Below are 21,991 nucleotides of genomic sequence, written 5' to 3'. Positions count from 1 at the left end.
CTGGCTGCTAGTGTCCCCCCTGGCAGGTACCTGTGCTCACCATAGAGTAATACAAGGATAGAGACCGAACCAGAGCGATACCCCCCCCCCCCGCGCTATATATTTCTGTGGAAGTTGCTCAGTTGCGTTTCGAAGCACCCGGAAGACTGCCGGAAGTATAATTATAACTCAATGGCTCGAGTGAGCGTAAGTTTAGCCTAGCCTAGCCCCGGACCTCAATGTTGAGGTCCGGGGCTTACGCACGTGACGTCATGAATGTCCGTCCACCTCCATGAAAGTGTTGCAATTCCACATTTCGCCAGTAGGTAGTGGCAGCTTCAAGCTGGATAGCCTTACTGGGGGCTTGTCTTTGTCCCTGGCAGGGACCTGTGTTCACTCCCCTGCTTGTGTTCCTTGTCCCTGGCAGGTATTCACCCCCCCATGCTTGTGTTCCTTGTGTCTGGCAGGTACCTGTACTCACTCTGCTTGTGTTCCTTGTGTCTGGCAGGTACCTGTGCTCACTCCCCTTGTGTTCCTTGTGTCTGGCAGGTACATGTGCCACAGCAGCTCCAACCCAGAGGCTGCCTTCCAGAGCGCTAAGATCCTGCGCCGTGTGGCGCGCTACCCCAACATCCAGATGAGGCTGGTGGGAGACTTCACACACAGCGCGGTACGGGTTCCACTGTTCACACTAGTGCAACAGTTAATCCATACTTTGATTTACTTTATTATTATTATTATAATTTTTATTTTATAAAATAATGTATTCATACTGGATCTCTATTTTGGGCATTTCATTAAATATGACTCTTTGCATTGTAGCATATTGTTTGCTCGTAGATTAGCTATTTTCTATCAATCAGATTGCTTCCTCAAAACGACCTTTAATTAATCCTGGCGGCCAAACGGTTAAGATCAGAATTGATTTTGTATCATGATTGCTTCTAAGTAATCTGCCTACACTAGGAGTCGTGAACCTTAGCCTGTGTTTTCACAAACCGTCCACTCTTTATGAAGCCCTTTTTCCTGCTGCGTTGGAACTCTTCTTGTGCATCTTTCTCCTGCAGGCCGTCAGTGACAAGCTGATGGCAGGTTTCGTGGAGTGTCTGGAAAACGAGGAGGCAGAAGAAGGCATTGAAAAAGGAGACGGTGAGTCTTGTCCTGATTTCTGGATCGTCTCCTTTATTTGACTTTAAAGGAATGGTCCACTGTCAGATTTCAGACTGTTTAACAACCAGTCTGGCAAGTTTGATCAACGCACATTTTCAGTCCCATTCTGAACGCGGTGCTTCTCTATCTTATCCTACAATACCCAGAATTCTTTGTGAATGCTTGGTTCTCGAGCAGTTTAAGCGTCTGATGCAGAGGGCAAGAACAATAAATACAATAAACCTCCTTGCTACAGCATTTCAAACCCTGTCACTCTTCGCTCTCTGTATTACATCTTATGGACTCGTTCAGACATGCTTATAAACCGGGTGCATGCTTTTGGTTAGACATACCATTGGTCCGATATCTCAAACTCTCACCCTAACCTCCCACGGGGCAGCACACCTAAACCTAACCTTAATCCGGTCGTCTTAACGCATGCTATGTCTAACCAAAGTACGCCTCCCTATAAACCCTCCTTTCTCTCCGTCCCCTGACCATAACCCTCAGACTCAGACCCACAGAAGAAGATGGCAAAGATCCGCCACGAGACCCAGATCCACATCCTCAACCTCCTCATCACGTCTCTGGAGCTGAAGGCCCCCAACCTGTCGCTCTACCTGCTGGGCTACGAGGTCAAGAAGCCTGTCAGCTCCACCAACCTGCAGGACCCAGGTCAGACCACTGGGGTTTTCCTCCACTAAAACTAAGACGGAAAATGTTCGTCAACTACATTTTTCCACTGACGAAATGGAAACTAAATAAACTAAGCTATGATGACTAAAACTAAGACTAAATATACTGACAAATTTCGTCAACAGACTAAAATGTTAAGAAGGGACGAGAGGACAAGAGATCCAGTATAAGTCATTTTACACTTGGTTGCATGCTGAAAATAGCCGATCTACAAGCTCACAACGTGTCGCAGCGCGACGCGTTGTGTGAGCTTGTATATCAGCTATTTTCAGCAAGTGTAAAATCAGTCATTACGACAGCATCAAGCCCTGCTAAAATGTTACATTCCTTGGTCAGATCCCTGGGAGGGACTTCCTATCTGGAGTATGTTGTGCTAAAAGTTTGGAACATTTTAAGTGATGCAGACCTGTGTTGAAAGTGTATTTGTGAGGCTAGGGACTTTAAAGTCAGCTGAAATATATCACTGCATTCAGATTATTATTTTATTTTTTACAATCATGGATAATGTCAGTTTGATCATACCGTGACAGTACAGTTAAAGTTATGTTACTAAGACCGTTTTGTGCGTTTTGCAGGTGTCCTGGGCTGTCCTCGGAGCTGCCTGCATGCCATCCTGAGTCTGCTCCAGAGAGGCAGTGACAAGAGATCAGGGCCTGTGATCACAGGACAAGCCCCGCACCTGGCTGAGCTATGCTACCAGGTACGTACTGCACTCTGCAAACACAATGCAGAAAGTGACGTGTCAGACATGACGCTGTGAAGTCCTGGGTGTTAATGTCCTAGTTACACCAGCATCACTGAAGTAATATGACATTTTTCGGTTTGGCAAAGATTTCATGTATCCACAGAATGACAGATTTACTGATGGACACTTACTGTAAATGTACAGTATATACCTGATGATCATTTAGGAGGAACTAGGCCTGTGTCACTCCAACTTTAACTCTCAGGGTGTAAAGACATTTCTGATCTGGCTGAGTTACCTAGATTAGTGGTTCCCAAACCTTTTCATGTCAACAAGGACCCCCAAATTGATAGTAATTAGCCCCACGGACCCCCATTTGAAGAGATATGCCAGGGACCCCCATAAGAAGATTTTAACGGCTCTAGCAGTGATTCTCAACCCGTTTCATTTCAAGGACCCCCAGTTTGACGTGCATCTAGTCTATGGACCCCCATTTAATGACATTTGTACAGAGTGTACAAATGGAACCAAATGCACCTGTTAGGGTCCGTTTGGTTCCATTTGTACTCTCTCAGAGTTACAGACCCATAAGGGTCCATTTGGTTCCAAACTATCATTTAGCTGGGGACCCCCTGGAACTCCCTCAAGGACCCCTGGGGGTCCCCGGACCCCCAGGGGTCCCACTGACCTAGATGAAGTGAAATGTTGATGGGTGTTTTTCCGTTTGGTCCCTCAGGTGATCTACCAGCTGTGTGCCTACTCGGACACGTCAGGCCCCACCATGCGCTACCTGAGGACCAGCCAGGACTTCCTGTTCTCACACCTGTTTTTCCGTTTGGTCCCTCAGGTGATCTACCAGCTGTGTGCCTACTCGGACACGTCAGGCCCCACCATGCGCTACCTGAGAACCAGCCAAGACTTCCTGTTCTCACACCTGAAGCACCTTCCCTTCGTCCTGCCTCGTGAGTACAGGTTTCACTCTACCGAGTCGCTCTGAGTAGCATCTAAACGAGACAATGACTCCCTGTGATGATGAGACAGCACAATAGCTCGTAAGGATGATGGTTAATCCATTGTATGATGGTGTCGCTCATATTCGTATGGAAAAATATATTTTGTTTTTGACGCAACGCTGCTTCTGGTGGTGAATGACGCAAATCCACGAAATTCACCTCTGCCTCGACTTCGCTCGGGTTAAAATAATGTTTCCTCACTTAACGATGTTTGATATGCTGGCACTTTGCAAAGTGCCAGCAGCGGATCTACCTCCTACGGAGGCTGAGATATATGATGAAAGCAGGAAAGATCGCGAGAGACCCAACTCTTAACACTCCGATTGCCCGGGGTTATCATAGCGCCCAATCGATTTATAGCAACAGAGCACTTTTACAGACGGACCGGAAGTTATACCGGATGTGGCTGGAGCAGCTAAATGTAGCCAAAACACTCTGAAAGCGATCGACAACAACGGGAGGTATGATTAAATCTAAAGTGACTGGACAGCGGGGGGCCGTCTAACACAGGATATTTTCTTAGAATTGGAGTTATTAACTTTTAAGATTTTCGTTGTCCTCGGCTAAACGGGGGGAACATTTTCGATGACGTCTCACTGTTGTGCAACGTCGAGGATTGCACAACAGGCGCTCCCAGGCTGTGGAGCGATGCCATCCGCTTTCTTTTAAATATCTTTTACATTTTATAATTATTTTACTAGTACTTTGCTGGGTGTTTTATTGTATTTGTATATTTATGTATTGTCTTGAATGTATGCATTGACCCGAGCAAAACTAATTTCCCTTATTATAATATAGACATCTAATCTAATCGTGCTTACTTTGCAAAGGAAAACAGCGGTTTCCTTTTTCACTAACATTGAACAGTCCTTAACCCATTTTGGGCAGGAACCCCTTTTGGTGTTTTAAGCATTATGTAATACTTTAGCTATTGGAAAAACAGCAGATCTACAAGCTCATAGCGCGGCACCGAGTGGCGCGCTATGAACTTGTAGGTCTGCTATTTTTGAAGAATCGTGGAAATGTAGTGCAAATCTTTGAATATATATTCTTTCAGAGCGAACGTTTTTAACTCAAATCTTTGCTTCTGGGGGGTCCCTGGAACAACATATAATTTGTTGGGGTCCTTGACATGAAAATGTATGAGAACGACTGACATTATGGTTTTTCAAGAAAACTGTCAGGATTTAGAAGACATTTGTAGAATCGTCCTCAGGTCTAAATGGGTCCCTTACGGTCCCCACTGTGATCTAATAACCTGCTCCTGTTCGTCGTCTCTAGGTGATGAGATCGCCGCTCTCTCTCAGATGTCGTGGCTGATGAAGACGGCGGCCATCGAACTACGGGTGACATCACTAAACCGCCAGCGCTCTCACACGCAGCGCCTCGTCAGCCTGCTGCTGGACGACCAGCCACACACACAGCACGCAGGTACACACACACACAGCACGCAGGTACACACAGCACACACACACAGCATGCAGGTACGCAGTACGCACACACACAGCACGCAGGTACTCACGCGCGCACACACACACACACACACACACAGCACGCAGGTACACACACACACACAGCACGCAGGTACACAAACACACACAGACACACACGCACACACACACATATGCCCTCATAGCTTGCTCTTGAACACAGAATCAATCAAGTGAGTGGACCCTGATGAAGGCTTGTTGAGCTTCTATTGCTCACAAAATCATTTCAACGTAAAGCATATATATCTCTGTTTCTCTTCCCAGCTGATGGTGAATCATCTCTGTTTCTCTTCCAGCTGATGGTGAATCATATCTATCTCTGTTTCTCTTCCAGCTGATGGTGAATCATATCTATCTCTGTTTCTCTTCCCAGCTGATGGTGAATCATCTCTGTTTCTCTCCCCAGCTGATGGTGAATCATATCTATCTCTGTTTCTCTTCCCAGCTGATGGTGAATCATATCTATCTCTGTTTCTCTCCCCAGCTGATGGTGAATCATATCTATCTCTGTTTCTCTTCCAGCTGATGGTGAATCATCTCTATCTCTGTTTCTCTTCCAGCTGATGGTGAATCATATCTATCTCTGTTTCTCTTCCAGCTGATGGTGAATCATCTCTATCTCTGTTTCTCTTCCAGCTGATGGTGAATCATATCTATCTCTGTTTCTCTTCCCAGCTGATGGTGAATCATATCTATCTCTGTTTCTCTCCCAGCTGATGGTGAATCATATCTATCTCTGTTTCTCTCCCCAGCTGATGGTGAATCATATCTATCTCTGTTTCTCTTCCAGCTGATGGTGAATCATATCTATCTCTGTTTCTCTTCCAGCTGATGGTGAATCATCTCTATCTCTGTTTCTCTTCCAGCTGATGGTGAATCATCTCTATCTCTGTTTCTCTTCCAGCTGATGGTGAATCATATCTATCTCTGTTTCTCTTCCCAGCTGATGGTGAATCATATCTATCTCTGTTTCTCTTCCAGCTGATGGTGAATCATATCTATCTCTGTTTCTCTTCCCAGCTGATGGTGAATCATCTCTGTTTCTCTTCCCAGCTGATGGTGAATCATCTCTGTTTCTCTTCCAGCTGATGGTGAATCATATCTATCTCTGTTTCTCTTCCAGCTGATGGTGAATCATATCTATCTCTGTTTCTCTTCCCAGCTGATGGTGAATCATCTCTGTTTCTCTCCCCAGCTGATGGTGAATCATATCTATCTCTGTTTCTCTTCCCAGCTGATGGTGAATCATATCTATCTCTGTTTCTCTCCCCAGCTGATGGTGAATCATATCTATCTCTGTTTCTCTTCCCAGCTGATGGTGAATCATATCTATCTCTGTTTCTCTCCCCAGCTGATGGTGAATCATATCTATCTCTGTTTCTCTTCCCAGCTGATGGTGAATCATATCTATCTCTGTTTCTCCTCCAGCTGATGGTGAATCATATCTATCTCTGTTTCTCTTCCCAGCTGATGGTGAATCAGGAATGGAGGAAGATACCAGATCTGTCAGTGGTTTCTTGCATTTTGACACAGTCTCTAAAGGTAATTATTATTATCATTAGTAGTAGTAGTAGTAGTAGTAGTGGTAGTAGTAGTAGTAGTAGTAGTAGTAGTGCTGATGCTGCTACAATGTCTGAGGAACCAGAACAAAATATGTGTGTACTCTTATGTTGTACTCTTCTAACAATTAAGAACACTTTGAACCTTGAAGGCGAGCAGTAACTTAGCATACCTGTGAATTTAAATATTCTGTTATTTTGGGTGGGAACCCCTTTTGTTTTTTTAACTAGCATTATGTTGTACTTTAGCTGTTGAAAAATAGCAGATCTACAAGCTCATAGCGCGGCACTCTGTGCCGTGCTATGAGCTTGTAGATCTGCTGAGCACAGAGTGCTGCGCTACAAGCTTGTAGGTCTATTTTTTAAAAATCGTGAAAATGTGGCCCAAATCTTTGAATATATTCTTTCAGAGCAAACGTTTTTAACTCAAATCTTTGCATCTTGGGGGGTCCCTGGAACAACATATTTTCAGATGGGGGTCGGCGGCTAAATTCAGATAATTCTGGGGTCCTTGACATGAAATAGTTTGAGCACCGCTGATATAGAAACATAGGGTTTTTCAGAAAACTGTCAGGATTTAGAAGACATTTGTAGAAACGTCCTCAGGTCTAAATGTGTTAAAATCAGTTGAATCGTTTGCACGTTTTGTACCGGCGCTAATCAAACCAAGGTCGTTTCTTCGTTCCGTTTCTTGAATGATGTCCTCAGTGCGCAGGAAGCTCCTGAGCGTGTTGGACGCCATCAACTTCTGCCAGGACGTCCCAGAGCTCCTGCAGCTGGAGTTCTTCGAGCGGACCCAGATCGAGCAGGTGATCTCCAACTGTGAGCACGTCAACGAGCAGGGCCACACCGTCTGCAACGTTAAGGTAATTCATGTCTTTCATGACCGCCAGGGTTGATTTCGTCGACTTAAAACTATGACGGAAAATGTTCGTCTACTACCTTTTTCCACTGACGAAAACGAAATGGAAACTAAGCTATGATGACTAAAACTAAGACTAAATATATTGACGATTTTGTCGACAAATAAAAACTGGACTATAATGTTAGGAAGGGACTAGTGGACAAGAGATCCACTATAAGTCATTTTATACTTTGTTGCATTCTGAAAATAGCAGATCTACAAGCTCACAATGCATCGCGCTGCGACGCGTTGTGAGCTTGTAGATTGGCTGAATCGAGTAGATTGGCTGAGTTTTAGAGTGTAAAATCAGTCATTTCGACGGCATCAAGGCTCGCCAATCTCTTGACTAAAACTAGACACTAACACACTAACACATTCCAGGTGACTAAAATGTGACTAAAACTAAATAAACTATTCAAAAGACTATGACTAAAACTAAAATCAAAATTTGCTGCCAAAAACAACACTGATGACCGCTATCCCTCCCCGGTACCTTTTTCAATATTTCACTTATTGATGTTTCATCTTTTCAAGGATGCAAGAATCCTTTTCTCATGTTTTCTAAATGGTTTCCGAACAGTTGCTTCATCGCGTGTTGGTCGCGGAGGTGAACGCCCTGCAGGGATTGGCAGCCATCGGACAGAGGCCCCTGCTAATGGAGGTGAGTGTTCTCTTTATGGAGAGGTGCCGCTACTAATTAGCCTACGGACCCCCATTTAATGGCATTTCTATCTCTGAGACCCCCGATTTATATTGTAAACTCAATGTTAATATGGAACCAAACGGACCTGTTAGGGTCCATTTGGTTCCATTTGTACACTCTCAGAGTTATAGACCCATAAGGGTCCATTTGGTTCCATTTGTACACTCTCAGAGTTACAGACCCATAAGGGTCCATTTGGTTCCATTTGTACATTCTCAGAGTTACAGACCCATAAGGGTCCATTTGGTTCCATTTGTACACTCTCAGAGTTACAGACCCATAAGGGTCCATTTGGTTCCATTTGTACATTCTCAGAGTTACAGACCCATAAGGGTCCATTTGGTTCCATTTGTACATTCTCAGAGTTACAGACCCATAAGGGTCCATTTGGTTCCATTTGTACATTCTCAGAGTTACAGACCCATAAGGGTCCATTTGGTTCCAAACTATCATTTAGGAACTGGATCTGGAACTCCCTCAAGGACCCCTGGGGGTCCCCGGACCCCACTCTGGGAACCACTGATGTAAAACAAGCAGAATTGTTAAATTGTTCTTTGCTTCTTGTCTTTCTTTCTTTCTCCACAATGTCTCAGGAGGTGAACTCCATCCTGCAGCAGGTGGTGGAGCGTAACCGCGTGCGCCGCAGCCTGAGCGCCAAGCGCCACGCGCTGCAGTCCTGGAGGAGCCTGGTGGAGACGCTGCTGACCGCCTGCCCCATCGACCTCATCCCCGCCGACGACAGGCAGCTCATCATCAGAGACCTGCTGCTGGACCTCCACGACAAGGTGCAGAATGACTTTTACTTTTGGTACTTTACGTACATTTTGAATTCCGGACTTTCACTTCTAATCGAATAGTTTACATTGCAGTATTGATGTGAGTACTTTTTCCACCACTGTGCATTTCACACTCTTTTTACTCTGCGATTGGTATTGTTGACAATAAATAACCTCACACCTCCAGTTTTCCACCTCGTCGTCCTCAGGTTCTGTCTGAAGACGCAGCCGGGGAGCTAATCAGGGCTCGACAGTGCGACTAGGTACTCGCATTTGCGACTTAAAATATCACCGTGCGAGTTGTAAAATTCACTTTGTAGCACCGGTGCGACTACAGAATCCGATCTTTAAAGCTAAAAGTTGCGCAGTTTACATCCAAAAGAATGTGTCACTCTCTCGGTTCTGCACCGCTGCTGGAGAAGTATAGCACTGTCGAAGGCAGCGCAACTAATCTTCTCCCCCCCCCCACACCCCAGAGAGGGAGGAGAGAGAAGAGAGCGAGAGAGAGAGAGAGAGAGAGCACACACGTCTTCACCCCAGGGAGGGAGGGGGGAGAGAGAGCGAGAGAGCACACACGTCTTCACCCCAGCGAGGGAGGGAGACAGAGAGAAAGGGAGAGAGATAGAGAAAGAGATAGCTTTCCAGTCCTTACCTTTTTTCTCAAATTGACCAGCAGAAAAGTGAGCAAACTATAATCCACATTGTTAGACAAAGTAGTGTGCCCTGAAACTTTCTTGGAAATGTGCATGTTGCCTGCAGTGGCAGCCAGCAGCGATGTAAGATGAGCCTGTGCATTTCACGGTTTTCACCCTATATAACTTGAACGCATAGGCAATCAAGTCAAGACTATTCATTAATGACAGCTGTGTAGGGGTGACGATTGCGTGATGCTTCTATGTACAGGATTCTATAGGTCACCACTTTTGGTGTGACACACACACGGCTTCTGTTTCTGTTTACAATGCGTTGTCAACACGTGCTGAGTTGACAAAGATTGACAGATTTTGGAGAAGACTGATAGTTTATCCTTTAGTAATTAGGCTGTGGAAGTATTCACACTAGGCTACTTTTGGATTTATTGGGATTGGCAATTTGGGGAAAGGAGGAGGAGGTGATCAAGCTCCACAAGACTCAAGGCTGCATTTATTTTCCTTTTTTTTCCTCTCGAGGGTGCATGGGATGATGTGAGCCCCTCCAGCAGGCTAGGGAGCCCCGCTCAGGTTAGCGGAAAATGACCGCGGGGTGCGGGTTGCCAGGTTTTTTTTATAAGTAAAGTATTAAAAAAATATATATATATATATATATTTTAATTTACGTCATATTTAGCGGAATTTTGACCTAATTTCTCCGTTCATTGTCAATGGCAAATATTGAGACGTGTGGGGACTAAAGCTGTATATAGGAGGGCCCTCAAACACATTATTTGATAACTTTTCATCGTGCTCCTAAAATAATTTGTGTGCTACTAGATTTTTCAACTTAGTCGCACACGTGCTACTTGGAAAAATGCTAAGCGTCGAGCCCTGGAGCTAATGCCCATCGTTGTTCTCCTCAGGTTCTGTCTGAAGACGCAGCCGGGGAGCTAATGCCCATCGTTGCCGGGGCGGTCTTCACCCTGACGGCCCAGCTCAGCCAATCGGTGCTGTCGGAGCACCAGCAGGGGGTGGGGCTTGACGGCGGGGCGTCCTCTGGCTTCGCCTCCATCGCCAACTCTGCTCTGCACCTCATCCTGCGCAAGCTGCTGGACTTCATCCTCTGTACAGGTGACTTAAATAATAATCACTATTATGGGTCCATAAAACATTTATTCAGCTCTTTTGAATGCATTAATTGCATACACTATTCGGTGATATATTTTCTGCCTATTCGGACCGAAACCGAATAGGCCGAAAATGCATTTTTAGCCATTTTCTGTCGAATATTTGGTGCATCACTAAAGAAGATATAATATTTTCTAAGGATTATTGACTGGTATCTGTCTGTTTTCTAGGCGGTGGGTTTCAGCGTCTGCGTGCGCACCTGTACGGCTCTCTGCTCTACTACCTTCAGATCGCCCAGAAACCTGAGGAGCCGGACACGCTGCAGTCAGGTCAGTCTGTAGAACTCATGCAGTCACACACACACACACACACACACACACACACACACACAGAGAGTATAATATAATGTTGAAGTCTAAACTCGCCAACTTCTCTACTTATTGAATATTGAGCTACACTTTGAGGCCAGTGTATGGCCTGGTATAGAGCGCCGAAGTCCTGGCGGCACTCGCTCGTCCCCTCGATTCCCCTGGTTCACGGAAATGATTTCTCTATGGAGAATAACATGGGGTGATCTTAATATCGTCTACTATAAGCATTGTGGTCCAAAAATAAACGAGCTGTAAATAAATATGGCACCTATTATAAATATCTTTGTTCATTTGTATGTATGTTCAATAATAGTTATGATAAGCAACATTCTTCCGCACTGGGCCTTTGTATTTATTTACACTGAAACAACGTTGTCCACATTCTTCTGTCTGCATCAACCTTTTTTTGTATCCACCATTAAAGCATAATATGTCCAAATTTGAATGACCTTTTTTATTTTTTTATTTTGTTGGTATTCAGACAGCCAGCAATGAGTAAAACGCTCCCAAAAAGAATGTAGTCTCTGTGACACATCTAGCCGCAATCTGCATTCCAAGATGTTCCTAGAAGCTTTGTCATTGGTTGATTTGCCTGTCTGCTTCCTGATTGGTTAGTCATTGCGACCGGGTTTTTTTGACCAATGACTTATTGGCTGCCTGAATAACAAAAAAAATAAAAAGTTCATTCGAATTTTGACATATTATTGCTTATAGCAGCTTTAATGCACTTCATAGCGTCTCAGCTGCTGTGACCAATGAAATGTCTCCCTTTAAGTGCAATCTATCTATCTGTTCTAATCCAATGTGCAACAGCAGGCAAGTCTATGTGGGAGCGTCTGACGGCTCCAGAAGACGGCTTCTCCAAACTGCAGAGAGAGAACCTGGCCATCATCGAGAGCTACGGCACGGCCCTCATGGAGGTGGTGTGTCGCGATGCCTGCGACGGTCACGAGATCGGACGGGTACGAGCAGCGCCGTGCACTGGACTTAACCCGTTCTGGGGGCGAGAAGGGAACCCCTTTTGGTGTTTTAACCCATTTTGACCTGAGATCAGATTCTAAAAATGTCTTCTACATCCTGACAGTTTTCTGAAAAAGCTATGTTTCTATGTCAGTCGTTCTTCGATTTTTCAAAAATAGCAGACCTACAAGCTCGTAGCGCGGCACTCGGTGGAACAACATTTTCAGATGGGGGTCCGCGGCCAAATACATATAATCTTGGGGGTCCTTGACATGAAAATGTTTGAGAACGACATAGAAACGGTAGTCGAGGTGGACGGGTGGGAAATTTGGTATATTGTCTTTTTTATTGGCCTAAAATATTGTCTATATAGTATATACATATATTCATGAATCCACTTGCTGATCGGCTGTCACTATTGGGCAATTTTTATAGGGGTTTCTTGTGACCCTACCATTAACATCCTATGGCAGGCAAAAATGTCAAACTTTCCTTATGTAAGTAGCATGTGACATGTCATACTAGGGGGTTTTCATGATTCTGAATACATTAGTTTTGCACAAAATACACTCCTTGGGCTAAAAACAGCCATAGACAAATGTGCTGACCTCATCACACTTTGTGCTGACCTCATCACATTTGTCATAACGTCTCTCTCTCTCTCTCTCTCTCTCTCTCTCTCTCTCAGATGCTGGCGCTGGCCGTGCTGGACAGGATCCTGTCCATCGACCGTCAGAGCCAGTGGCTGGTGTACGTGTGTAACAGTGGCTACCTGCGAGTACTGGTGGAGAGCCTGAAGCAGGACGACGTGGCGCTGCAGAGCCTGCTCACGCCACAGCCCCCACTCCTCAAACCACTGTACATCTACGAGAGCAAGATGGTGAGAGTTCAGTTAGCTAAAACAGAGCTTGCTCACGCCACAGCCCCCACTCCTCAAACCACTGTACATCTACGAGAGCAAGATGGTGAGAGTTCAGTTAGCTAAAACAGAGCCTGCTCACGCCACAGCCCCCACTCCTCAAACCACTGTACATCTACGAGAGCAAGATGGTGAGAGTTCAGTTAGCTAAAACAGAGCCTGCTCACGCCACAGCCCCCACTGCTCAAACCACTGTACATCTACGAGAGCAAGATGGTGAGAGTTCAGTTAGCTAAAACAGAGCCTGCTCACGCCACAGCCCCCACTGCTCAAACCACTGTACATCTACGAGAGCAAGATGGTGAGAGTTCAGTTAGCTAAAACAGAGCCTGCTCACGCCACAGCCCCCACTGCTCAAACCACTGTACATCTACGAGAGCAAGGTGGCGAGGAGAGGAGAGTTAGCTAAAACTGACCCAATAAGGAGAACTAGAATTGGAAAACCATTAGAATAAAAAATAAAAACAAGGCTTTACTAATAAAAGAAGAAGAATTAACTGAAAGTGTATTTTACAGTCTAGAAAATTAATAGAAACTACCAAAATAGAGGAAATGTCCTTAGTTTCAGTCTTTGTCAAAAATACTTAAAATACCAAATACTGTAATATTCTTTTGACCTTGCAGTTGACTAATCCATTTTTCAATAAATAACATACTTGAATTAACAGTAAAACTAATGAAAACTAAACAAAAACAACGAGTTAGATTAGGCTAATGGCAAAACTATAATAATCTTGGTAGAGACCACATAGACAGTGTCCAGCTAGTGTGGTGGAATTCATAACGGGAAATAAAGGGGTCAGAGGCAGAGGTGGTGTCTTTAATACATGGTCAGTGGTCAGTGGAGATGGTACCTGTGGGTACATGTGAGTACCCACAGGCATAGACATATATACGTAGACGCCCTTTCCGCCTCTGAGGCGCGTGTCACCATTGAAGGCACAATTTTCCCGACATTCCTTGCAAAGCATTAGCGGAAGCTTGTCAAGCTTCCGCGTGCGTAACATAAGTCCCGGAAAAGACGCGCTGTGATTGGCCAGTAGTCACTTGAGTGACAGCGAGAGACATGGAGGAGTCGCATGAGTGACGTCACTTGGGCAGCGACGCAGAGTGCCTTCAGCAAATGCCTTCAGCACTTCTAAATAAGAAAGCTGCGGAGAACTGTTGCTTTGTGTTCACTCTTTAATGTTTTCTGTTAGTAATCTAATCCCCCTGGCTCTGATGTTGTATTGTTAATAACTTTGTTGTTTGTGTTTGTTTCTTTGTCTTGTTTTGTATTGTAATGTATATTGTCATGACTGTTATAAAGATTTGTTAAAAGAAAAAAAAAAGGCTTCAGCACTGCACTTCCGCCTTCATTGGGATACACGTCGCTCCAATGAACTGCAGCGGCAAATGAGGCATCTATTTCTTATAATATCTATGCCCACAGGCCTGTGGTGGTAGTTCGGCCACGAGCTTGTACTCAGTTATACTGAGTACAAGCTGTACCATGAACAATAGCTATCAGCTCTAAGAGACATCTTAGCTCTTATGTCATGTATATCATAGGATACTAAGATGAATAACTTAAGATGAACAACATAATGTAATGTCTTCCTCACTAGCTAGACTACAAAAAATGTCCATACTATTTTTTTTACAGGTCCTAGGGGCCAAGCCACCTAGAAGAGGCTCTCCGTGTGTGTCTGTGGCTAATCTCGCAAATCCACTGGACTGATCATCCAAATTTGCACTGAAAACGTTTGAGAACCAACTGGCATACTTTCTGCCAATCAAATCAATGATGTGGTGTTGTTGTGTTCAGGCCCTGTTGACGCGCGTGGCCAAGACGTGCCAGGGGGCCGTGGAGCTGCTGCGCTGTGGTCTGGTGTCCCAGCTGATCGAGTGCCAGGTGTTCGACATGGTCCCTGACAGCGACCCACACAGGTATGGATGACCTCAGTGTTCCACATGGTCCCTGACCCACACAGGTATGGTCCCTGACAGAGAGACCCACACAGGTATGGTCCCTGACAGAGACCCACACAGGTATGGCCTCAGTGACAGAGACCCACACAGGTATGGCCTCAGGGTCATGTGCATAGCCTGGGGTCCACCCATGCTTTCTATGGCATAGGCAGCTCCCAGCAGGATCCGCCGGGAGAATCTAGACGCAGCTGCGCGACATGAGTAATTAATTAGAGCGAGAGAGAGAGGAGTGTGTACGTGTGTGCGTATGTTAATCAGTGGTTCTCAACCTGTGGGTCGGGACCCTCAGGTTGGTCCCCACATTATTATTATCTCGCCCCATTGCAGGGGAACCCCAGCAATGGGGAAAAAGACCATTAGTGCATCAAAAGCAATCAACAAACTATGAAAACTGGTCCAACATTGGCCAAATTGTCAAAACATTGTGAAAATACTATAGCTGATCGTCTATTTTCACAATATTTGGAACCGAGTCTCCGTCAAACTAGATATAATGCCTCAACTCCTACAATTCCAAATAGTTCTCGGGAGGGGGGGGGGGGGGGGGTCCCCAGTTCAAATGTGATTATTTTGGGGGGTCTTGGCCTGAAAAGGTTGAGAACCACTGATGTAAATTACATTAATGACCTACGTCGTCATGCAAGAGTAGCGAAAATAGCCCACAAAGCTATGCTCACAAAGCGTTGCAATGTGCGACTGTAGAATGTGTACATCAGCTCTTTTCCATACATTTTGAAGGTGGTTAAGATGCAGTACAAGGTATGCAATGTTTTCGCCTGGCTGCGATGATACAGTATGTATTGTAATTTGTAACACTGGTTCTCGGAGCAACCATATCAAATGTGGCTGGCAGTGATAACACGATCATTATGTCTCCATTGTGAGTGTGAGAAATGTTTTGCTGGATGGTACATCTGACTGAAGGAACACCAGGAGCATGTGATTGTGCTGTTGCTGTTGGAGAGAAGGTTTACATTTTTGGAACCTTTGTATTGTTCCCTGATGACGACAAGGATCACATTAGTGTGCACATTTTCAACACAAAGTCTTTACGTTGGAGGAAGTTGACCCCGGTCACACACGCAAGAGGAGAACGCCACCTTAAGGTTCCATCCTCGCGCTCCGGCCACTCAGTTGTGCTGGTTGAAGATGTCATCTACCTCTGGGGAGGTCAACAGAACTACTCGCATGAGTACTGCAACGTCCTTTATGCGTTTGATGTGGGCGCCCACAGATCATTTAACCCAGGGTTTCTGGGTCTGTTCCAGAGGGGAGGGAGCACCACTCAGCCTGTGTCTTGGGGAAGGACATGTTTATCCATGGAGGAGAAACCAGGACTGGATGCACTAATGACACCTACAAGTTGGACACCGGCACAATGGTCTGGTCTGTAATTAACAATAGAGGAACTCTATTGCCACATGCTTCAGAAGGTCATTCTGCCACCATCATCGGGACAAAGATGTTTGTATTTGGAGGTGATGGAGGTTGGAGGTTTGGAGGTGATGATGAGGAGGATTCGGAGGAGGATGAGGAGGATGAGCCCTACTACAACACCATCAGAGTGTTTGACACAGAGATCAACCTCTGGATGAACACACCTTCTGCACAGCTTCTTCCAGAAGGACGCTGGGGTCATTCAGCCTTTACCTACAATGGAGAGCTCTACATATTGGGTGGCTTCAACAGCCAGTTCCAGACGTGCAATGATCTGTGGAAACTCAACCCAGAGACCTTCTCCTGGAAGACGGTTGAGCCTAGCGGGAAAGGCCCGTCTAAGATAGATGCGATATTCTGTTGCATGCTGGGAGATTGTGTCATTCTCTATGCAGGTCACCTGGGCATCTTGGACTTGAGTTCTAGTCTGAAGACGCTGTGCAAGCTAGCGGTCATTCAGCACGGTCTGGATCAGTCTGACTTCCCACACAACATCAGGTGGGAACTGGCAGACATGGATACCAACATCTTGGACTTGTGTCCTAGTCTGAAGACGCTGTGCAAGCTAGCGGTCATTCAGCACGGTCTGGATCAGTCTGACCTCCCACACAACATCAGGTGGGAACTGGCAGCCATGGATACCAACGGCAAGTGAAAACAAAGTCCACAAACAAAGTATGGCCCAAATGGAACAGATTCATAATCCACAGACCACCTGAATACAGCCCATAATGTGTGTCTGTATTTCACTGATTCATAATCCACAGACCACCTGAACACAGTCCATACAACTGAAGCATGAACTCATGCTGAGACTAGGTGGCGCTCTTGGCTAACCTTTGAGTCACTGTTGAACCCTCAGCCATATATAGAAACACCTGCCTCAAAGCAGACCAGAGGTAGAAAACTGTCGTTCCCTGATGTCATCGCTAGGGACACATGCATCAGTAAGCAGGAACTGAGGGTGGGAATGAAGGACCGGGAAGTCTGGCGTGGCATTGTGGAATCCATGATCTCGACCACGGTCGAAAAATGATGATGATGACATAGAAACAGGGAGTCATGTGATCGCTACAAACAGCAGCCGTCTTCTCCAATTGAGCGTCACACACAGTCCCGCCCCCTTTCATGACGACGACAGGCCCAGGGAATAATTAGACATATGGAACAAAGCCAACTCTGATCGTGACCGTTTTTGGGCCGAACAAATAATTAGAAGGAGAAAACGTTTTTTTTGTTTTTCTTTTATTTTCCTTTTCTCACCACAGTGTTATGAGTGCAAATAGGACGCTAATATCAACCGTAATCAATTGATATTAAAAAAGGCGTCCAAAGGTGATGTCGGCGTAAAATTAGTTAAAGGGATAGTATGAAATACTTGCCTCTGTGTTGTAGCCACGCTTAACCCATTTTGGACTGAGGCCGTCAGTGGTTAAAATAACATCATGAAAAACTCTGAAAGGATTACATTTTGCCATATTAGGAGATCAACAGTCATCGGCTTCCCTGATTGGCTAACCCAACTGATCGGCTGTGTGGATTGGACAAACGTTACGTGCCATTTGTGCCACTGAACCAATAAAAAGTGATAGCACGATCATTATGTCTCCATTGTTTCTCAGAGTGAGGTGTCATAAATTCAATGTTATTTACAGTGTGAGAAATGTTTTGCTGGACGGAACAGCTGACTGAAGGAACACCAGGAGGATGTCATTGTGCCGTCGCTGTTGGAGATAAGGTTTACACCTTTGGAACCTTTGTAGAGTTCCCTGATGACGACAAGGATCACATTAGTGTGCACATTTTCAACACAAAGTCTTTACGTTGGAGGAAGTTGACCCCGGTCACACACGGAAGAGGAGAACGCCACCTTGAGGTTCCATCCTCGCGCTTCGGCAACTCAGTTGTGCTGGTTGAAGATGTCATCTACCTCTGGGGAGGTCAACAGAACTACTCGCATGAGTACTGCAACGTCCTTTATGCGTTTGATGTGGACGCCCACAGATGGTTTAAACCCAGGGTTTCTGGGTCTGTTCCAGAGGGGAGGGTGAGCCACTCAGCCTGTGTCTTGGGGAAGGACATGTTTATCCATGGAGGAGAAACCAGGACTGGATGCACTAATGACACCTACAAGTTGGACACCAGCACAATGGTCTGGTCTGTAATTAACAATAGAGGAACTCTATTGCCACATGCTTCAGAAGGTCATTCTGCCACCATCATCGGGACAAAGATGTTTGTATTTGGAGGTGATAGAGGTTGGAGGTTTGGGGGTGATGATGAGGAGGATGAGCCCTACTACAACACCATCAGAGTGTTTGACACAGAGATCAACCCCTGGATGAACACAGCTTCTTCCAGAAGGACGCTGGGGTCATTCAGCCTTCACCTACAATGGAGAGCTGTACATATTGGGTGGCTTCAACAGCCAGTTCCAGACGTGCAATGATCTGTGGAAACTCAACCCAGAGACCTTCTCCTGGAAGAAGGTTGAGCCTAACGGGAAAGGCCCGTCTAAGATAGATGTGATATGCTGTTGCATGCTGGGAGATTGTGTCATTCTCTTTGCAGGTCACCTGGGCATCTTGGACTTGAGTCCTAGTCTGAAGACGCTGTGCAAGCTAGCGGTCATTCAGCACGGTCTGGATCAGTCTGACCTCCCACACAACATCAGGTGGGAACTGGCAGCCATCGATACCAACATCTTGGACTTGAGTCCTAGTCTGAAGACGCTGTGCAAGCTAGCGGTCATTCAGCACGGTCTGGATCAGTCTGACCTCCCACACAACATAAGGTGGGAACTGGCAGCCATGGATACCAACGGCAAGTGAAAACAAAGTCCACAAACAAAGTATGGCCCAAATGGAACAGATTCATAATCCACAGACCGCCTGAACAGTCCATACAACTGAAGCATGACCTCATGCTGAGACTAGGTGGCGCTCTTGGCTAACCTTTGAGTCACTGTTGAACCCTCAGCCATATATAGAAACACCTGCCTCAAAGCAGACCAGAGGTAGAAAACTGTCGTTCCCTGATGTCATCGCTAGGGACACATGCATCAGTAAGCAGGAACTGGGGGTGGGAATGAAGGACCGGGAAGATGGTCGAAAAATTATGATGATGACATCATGTGATCGCTACAAGTCATGTGATCGCTACAAACAGCAGCCGTCTTCTCCAATTGAGCGTCACAGTCCCGCCCCCTTTCACGACGACGACAGGCCCAGGGAATAATTAGACATTTGGAACAATGCCAACTCGGATCGTGACCGTTTTTGGGCCGAACAAATAATTAGAAAGAAGGAAAAAAAGGGAAGTTTCTTTCTTTTTTTTCCCTTTTCTCACCGCAGTGTTATGAGTGCAAACAGGACGCTAATATCAACCGTAATCAATTGATATTAAAAAAGGCGTCCAAAGGTGATGTCGGTGAAAAATGAGTTAACCCATTTTGGGCGGGAACCCCTATTGGTGTTTTGCTTTAGCTGAAATAGCAGATCTACAAGCTCAGCGCGGCACCGAGTGCAGCGCTATGAGCTTGTAGTTGTGCTATTTTTGAAAAATCATGAAAATGTGACAAATCTTTGAATATATATTCTTTCAGAGTGAACATTTTGAACTCATCTTTGTTTCTGGGAGGGTCACTGGAACAACATATTTTCAGATGGGGATCGGTGGCAAATACAGATATTGTTGGGGGTCCTTGACATGAAAATGTTTGAGAACGACAAAACATGGTTTTTTTCCGAAAACTGTCAGGATTTAGAAGACACGTGTAGAATCGTCCTCAGGTCGAAATGGGTTAAAAGGATAGTATGAAATACTTGCCAATTATATAGTGGTTGCAACTGTATTAACACTTTGAGGGTGTTAAGTTATTGAATCCATGTTGTAGCCACGCTTAATACGCTAAACCAGCTATTTGTTTAATGTGTTTAATTCGCCGTTTTTTTATAATTAAAAAAGAGCGTATTTGTCACGGACCTGGTGACGAGGCCGTCGCGTTATGATGACGAAACCGGAAATCAAGCGATGCTCGATGCATCGCATCGGAGGACACGCAGGGAGCGGCGTCTCGCAAAAAAAGTTTAAATATATTTTAACACCATTATCCAAATGTTATATGTTGGCTATTCAAAAAAATAGCAGATATGCACAAGCTCACAGCTGTGAGCTTTGTGCATTTGCTATTTTTGAAAATGTTTTCCTTGGCATGAAAATGTTTGAGAACTACCGTTCTGTACTGTATCCAGAGAACTTATAGAACTTTGCACGGTATAAAGGGCCTTGCAGAACGGGGAGCGATAAAACGAGCCTATAGTTCATTTTCAATGAGACCTGCGTTTTTGCTCGGTGAAGTCGCGGTGCGACATCGCAAGCGTATATTCACGTGAACGGCGTGCGGTCCCGTGAATTTGTTGTGCGCCGTGCTCGTTTCGTGCACACACCCGCGACTCACCAGACCTGGATTCGGTTTACACTTGCGTTGTTGCGCCCCTAGACCTGTAGCAGACCTGTCGTTGATCCAGCCAACAACGTGTGCGTTCCTCACTACGCAGACCTACAAGCTCGTATCGTGGCACCGAGGCCACGATACGAGCTTGTAGATCTGCTATTTTTGAAAAATCTTGAAAATGTGGCGCACATCTTTGAATATATACTTTCAGAGTGAACGTTTTTAACTCAAATCTTTGCTTCTGGGGAGGTCCCTGGAACAACATATTTCTGATGGGGGTTGGCGGCATTACATATAACTTCTGGTGTCCTTGACATGAAATATTGAGAACCACTGACATAGAAACATGAGGTTTTTCAGAAAAAAATAAAAAAAATTAATTTCGACGTCAGGTCTAAATGGGTTAATGCTTCTATAAATCTATGTGTTTCTCTCCAGGATGATGAGAGACCCGTCAGGTTTCATCCCCAGTCCTCTAGACCGCTACAGGCAGATCCTGCTGCCCACACTCACACTGTTCCAGGTCATCCTCACCTCCACCACCACACACCACCAGCAGGGGGCAGCACAGGTAAGCAAGCTGGCTACCTGTATTATTTATTTATACTTTGTGTGTAACATTAAGATTACATCATCAGTGAATCCCTCTCACTGCAGGGTCATTTGGGGCAGATGATCATTTCAATCGGCCCCAAATCGGGAACGTTCCCCACGATTGTCGGGAGTAAAGTTGTTCCGATACTGGTATCAGTTACTCGGGCCGATACCACCCTCAAGTACAGTACTCGGTACTCGGAACCGGCCCCGATATTTTGACCCGAGTACCGAAACATCCAATTGACACTAGGCTGAACGATCAATGCAACGGGAGCAATAAAGTCTGACTCAACACTGCAGCAAATCGCCAAAAACAGCCGATCTACAAGCATAAATGACAACTGACAAGTTTAGATCGGAGATCCATCTGCATCTATGAGGAAAAAGGGGGTAAAATAAGTGGTTACTCAACAAAAAATAAAAAGTACTCGTATCGGTACTCTGTATCGGTGAGTACTAAAAATTAAGTACTGGAAAAAAGTCTGGTAAAAAATGGTATCGGGACAACTCTAGTCAGGAGTGGCGACCAGACCCTAAATATGCTCAATTGTCCTAATGTAAGGACA

General features: G+C 45.3%; 1 protein-coding gene across 8 annotated transcripts in view; it reads left to right on the top strand.

Moving 5' to 3' along the window:
• The window catches only part of nup205 (nucleoporin 205), a gene marked incomplete at its 3' end in the record, with an annotated part of 65,724 nt that overhangs the window by 33,203 nt on the left and 10,530 nt on the right, over nt 1-21,991 (top strand). For 6 of the 8 annotated variants that reach the window (XM_079502162.1, XM_079502160.1, XM_079502163.1 and 3 more), the window contains 16 exons: nt 529-649; nt 1,047-1,128; nt 1,639-1,803; nt 2,400-2,524; nt 3,357-3,471; nt 4,804-4,953; nt 6,480-6,554; nt 7,280-7,437; nt 8,056-8,136; nt 8,772-8,963; nt 10,510-10,717; nt 10,945-11,043; nt 11,899-12,047; nt 12,734-12,925; nt 14,772-14,893; nt 21,267-21,399. In XM_079502162.1, the coding sequence (XP_079358288.1) occupies nt 529-649; nt 1,047-1,128; nt 1,639-1,803; nt 2,400-2,524; nt 3,357-3,471; nt 4,804-4,953; nt 6,480-6,554; nt 7,280-7,437; nt 8,056-8,136; nt 8,772-8,963; nt 10,510-10,717; nt 10,945-11,043; nt 11,899-12,047; nt 12,734-12,925; nt 14,772-14,893; nt 21,267-21,399 (2,167 nt within the window). The remainder of the gene's footprint in view (nt 1-528; nt 650-1,046; nt 1,129-1,638; nt 1,804-2,399; nt 2,525-3,356; nt 3,472-4,803; nt 4,954-6,479; nt 6,555-7,279; nt 7,438-8,055; nt 8,137-8,771; nt 8,964-10,509; nt 10,718-10,944; nt 11,044-11,898; nt 12,048-12,733; nt 12,926-14,771; nt 14,894-21,266; nt 21,400-21,991) is intronic. The other 2 variants (XM_079502161.1, XM_079502167.1) reach the window with 1 other exon arrangement.

This window comes from Electrona antarctica, assembly GCF_951216825.1.
Source record: "Electrona antarctica genome assembly, chromosome: 5".
NCBI classification, from domain to species: domain Eukaryota; kingdom Metazoa; phylum Chordata; class Actinopteri; order Myctophiformes; family Myctophidae; genus Electrona; species Electrona antarctica.
This window is presented reverse-complemented; position numbering and strand designations above follow the sequence as displayed.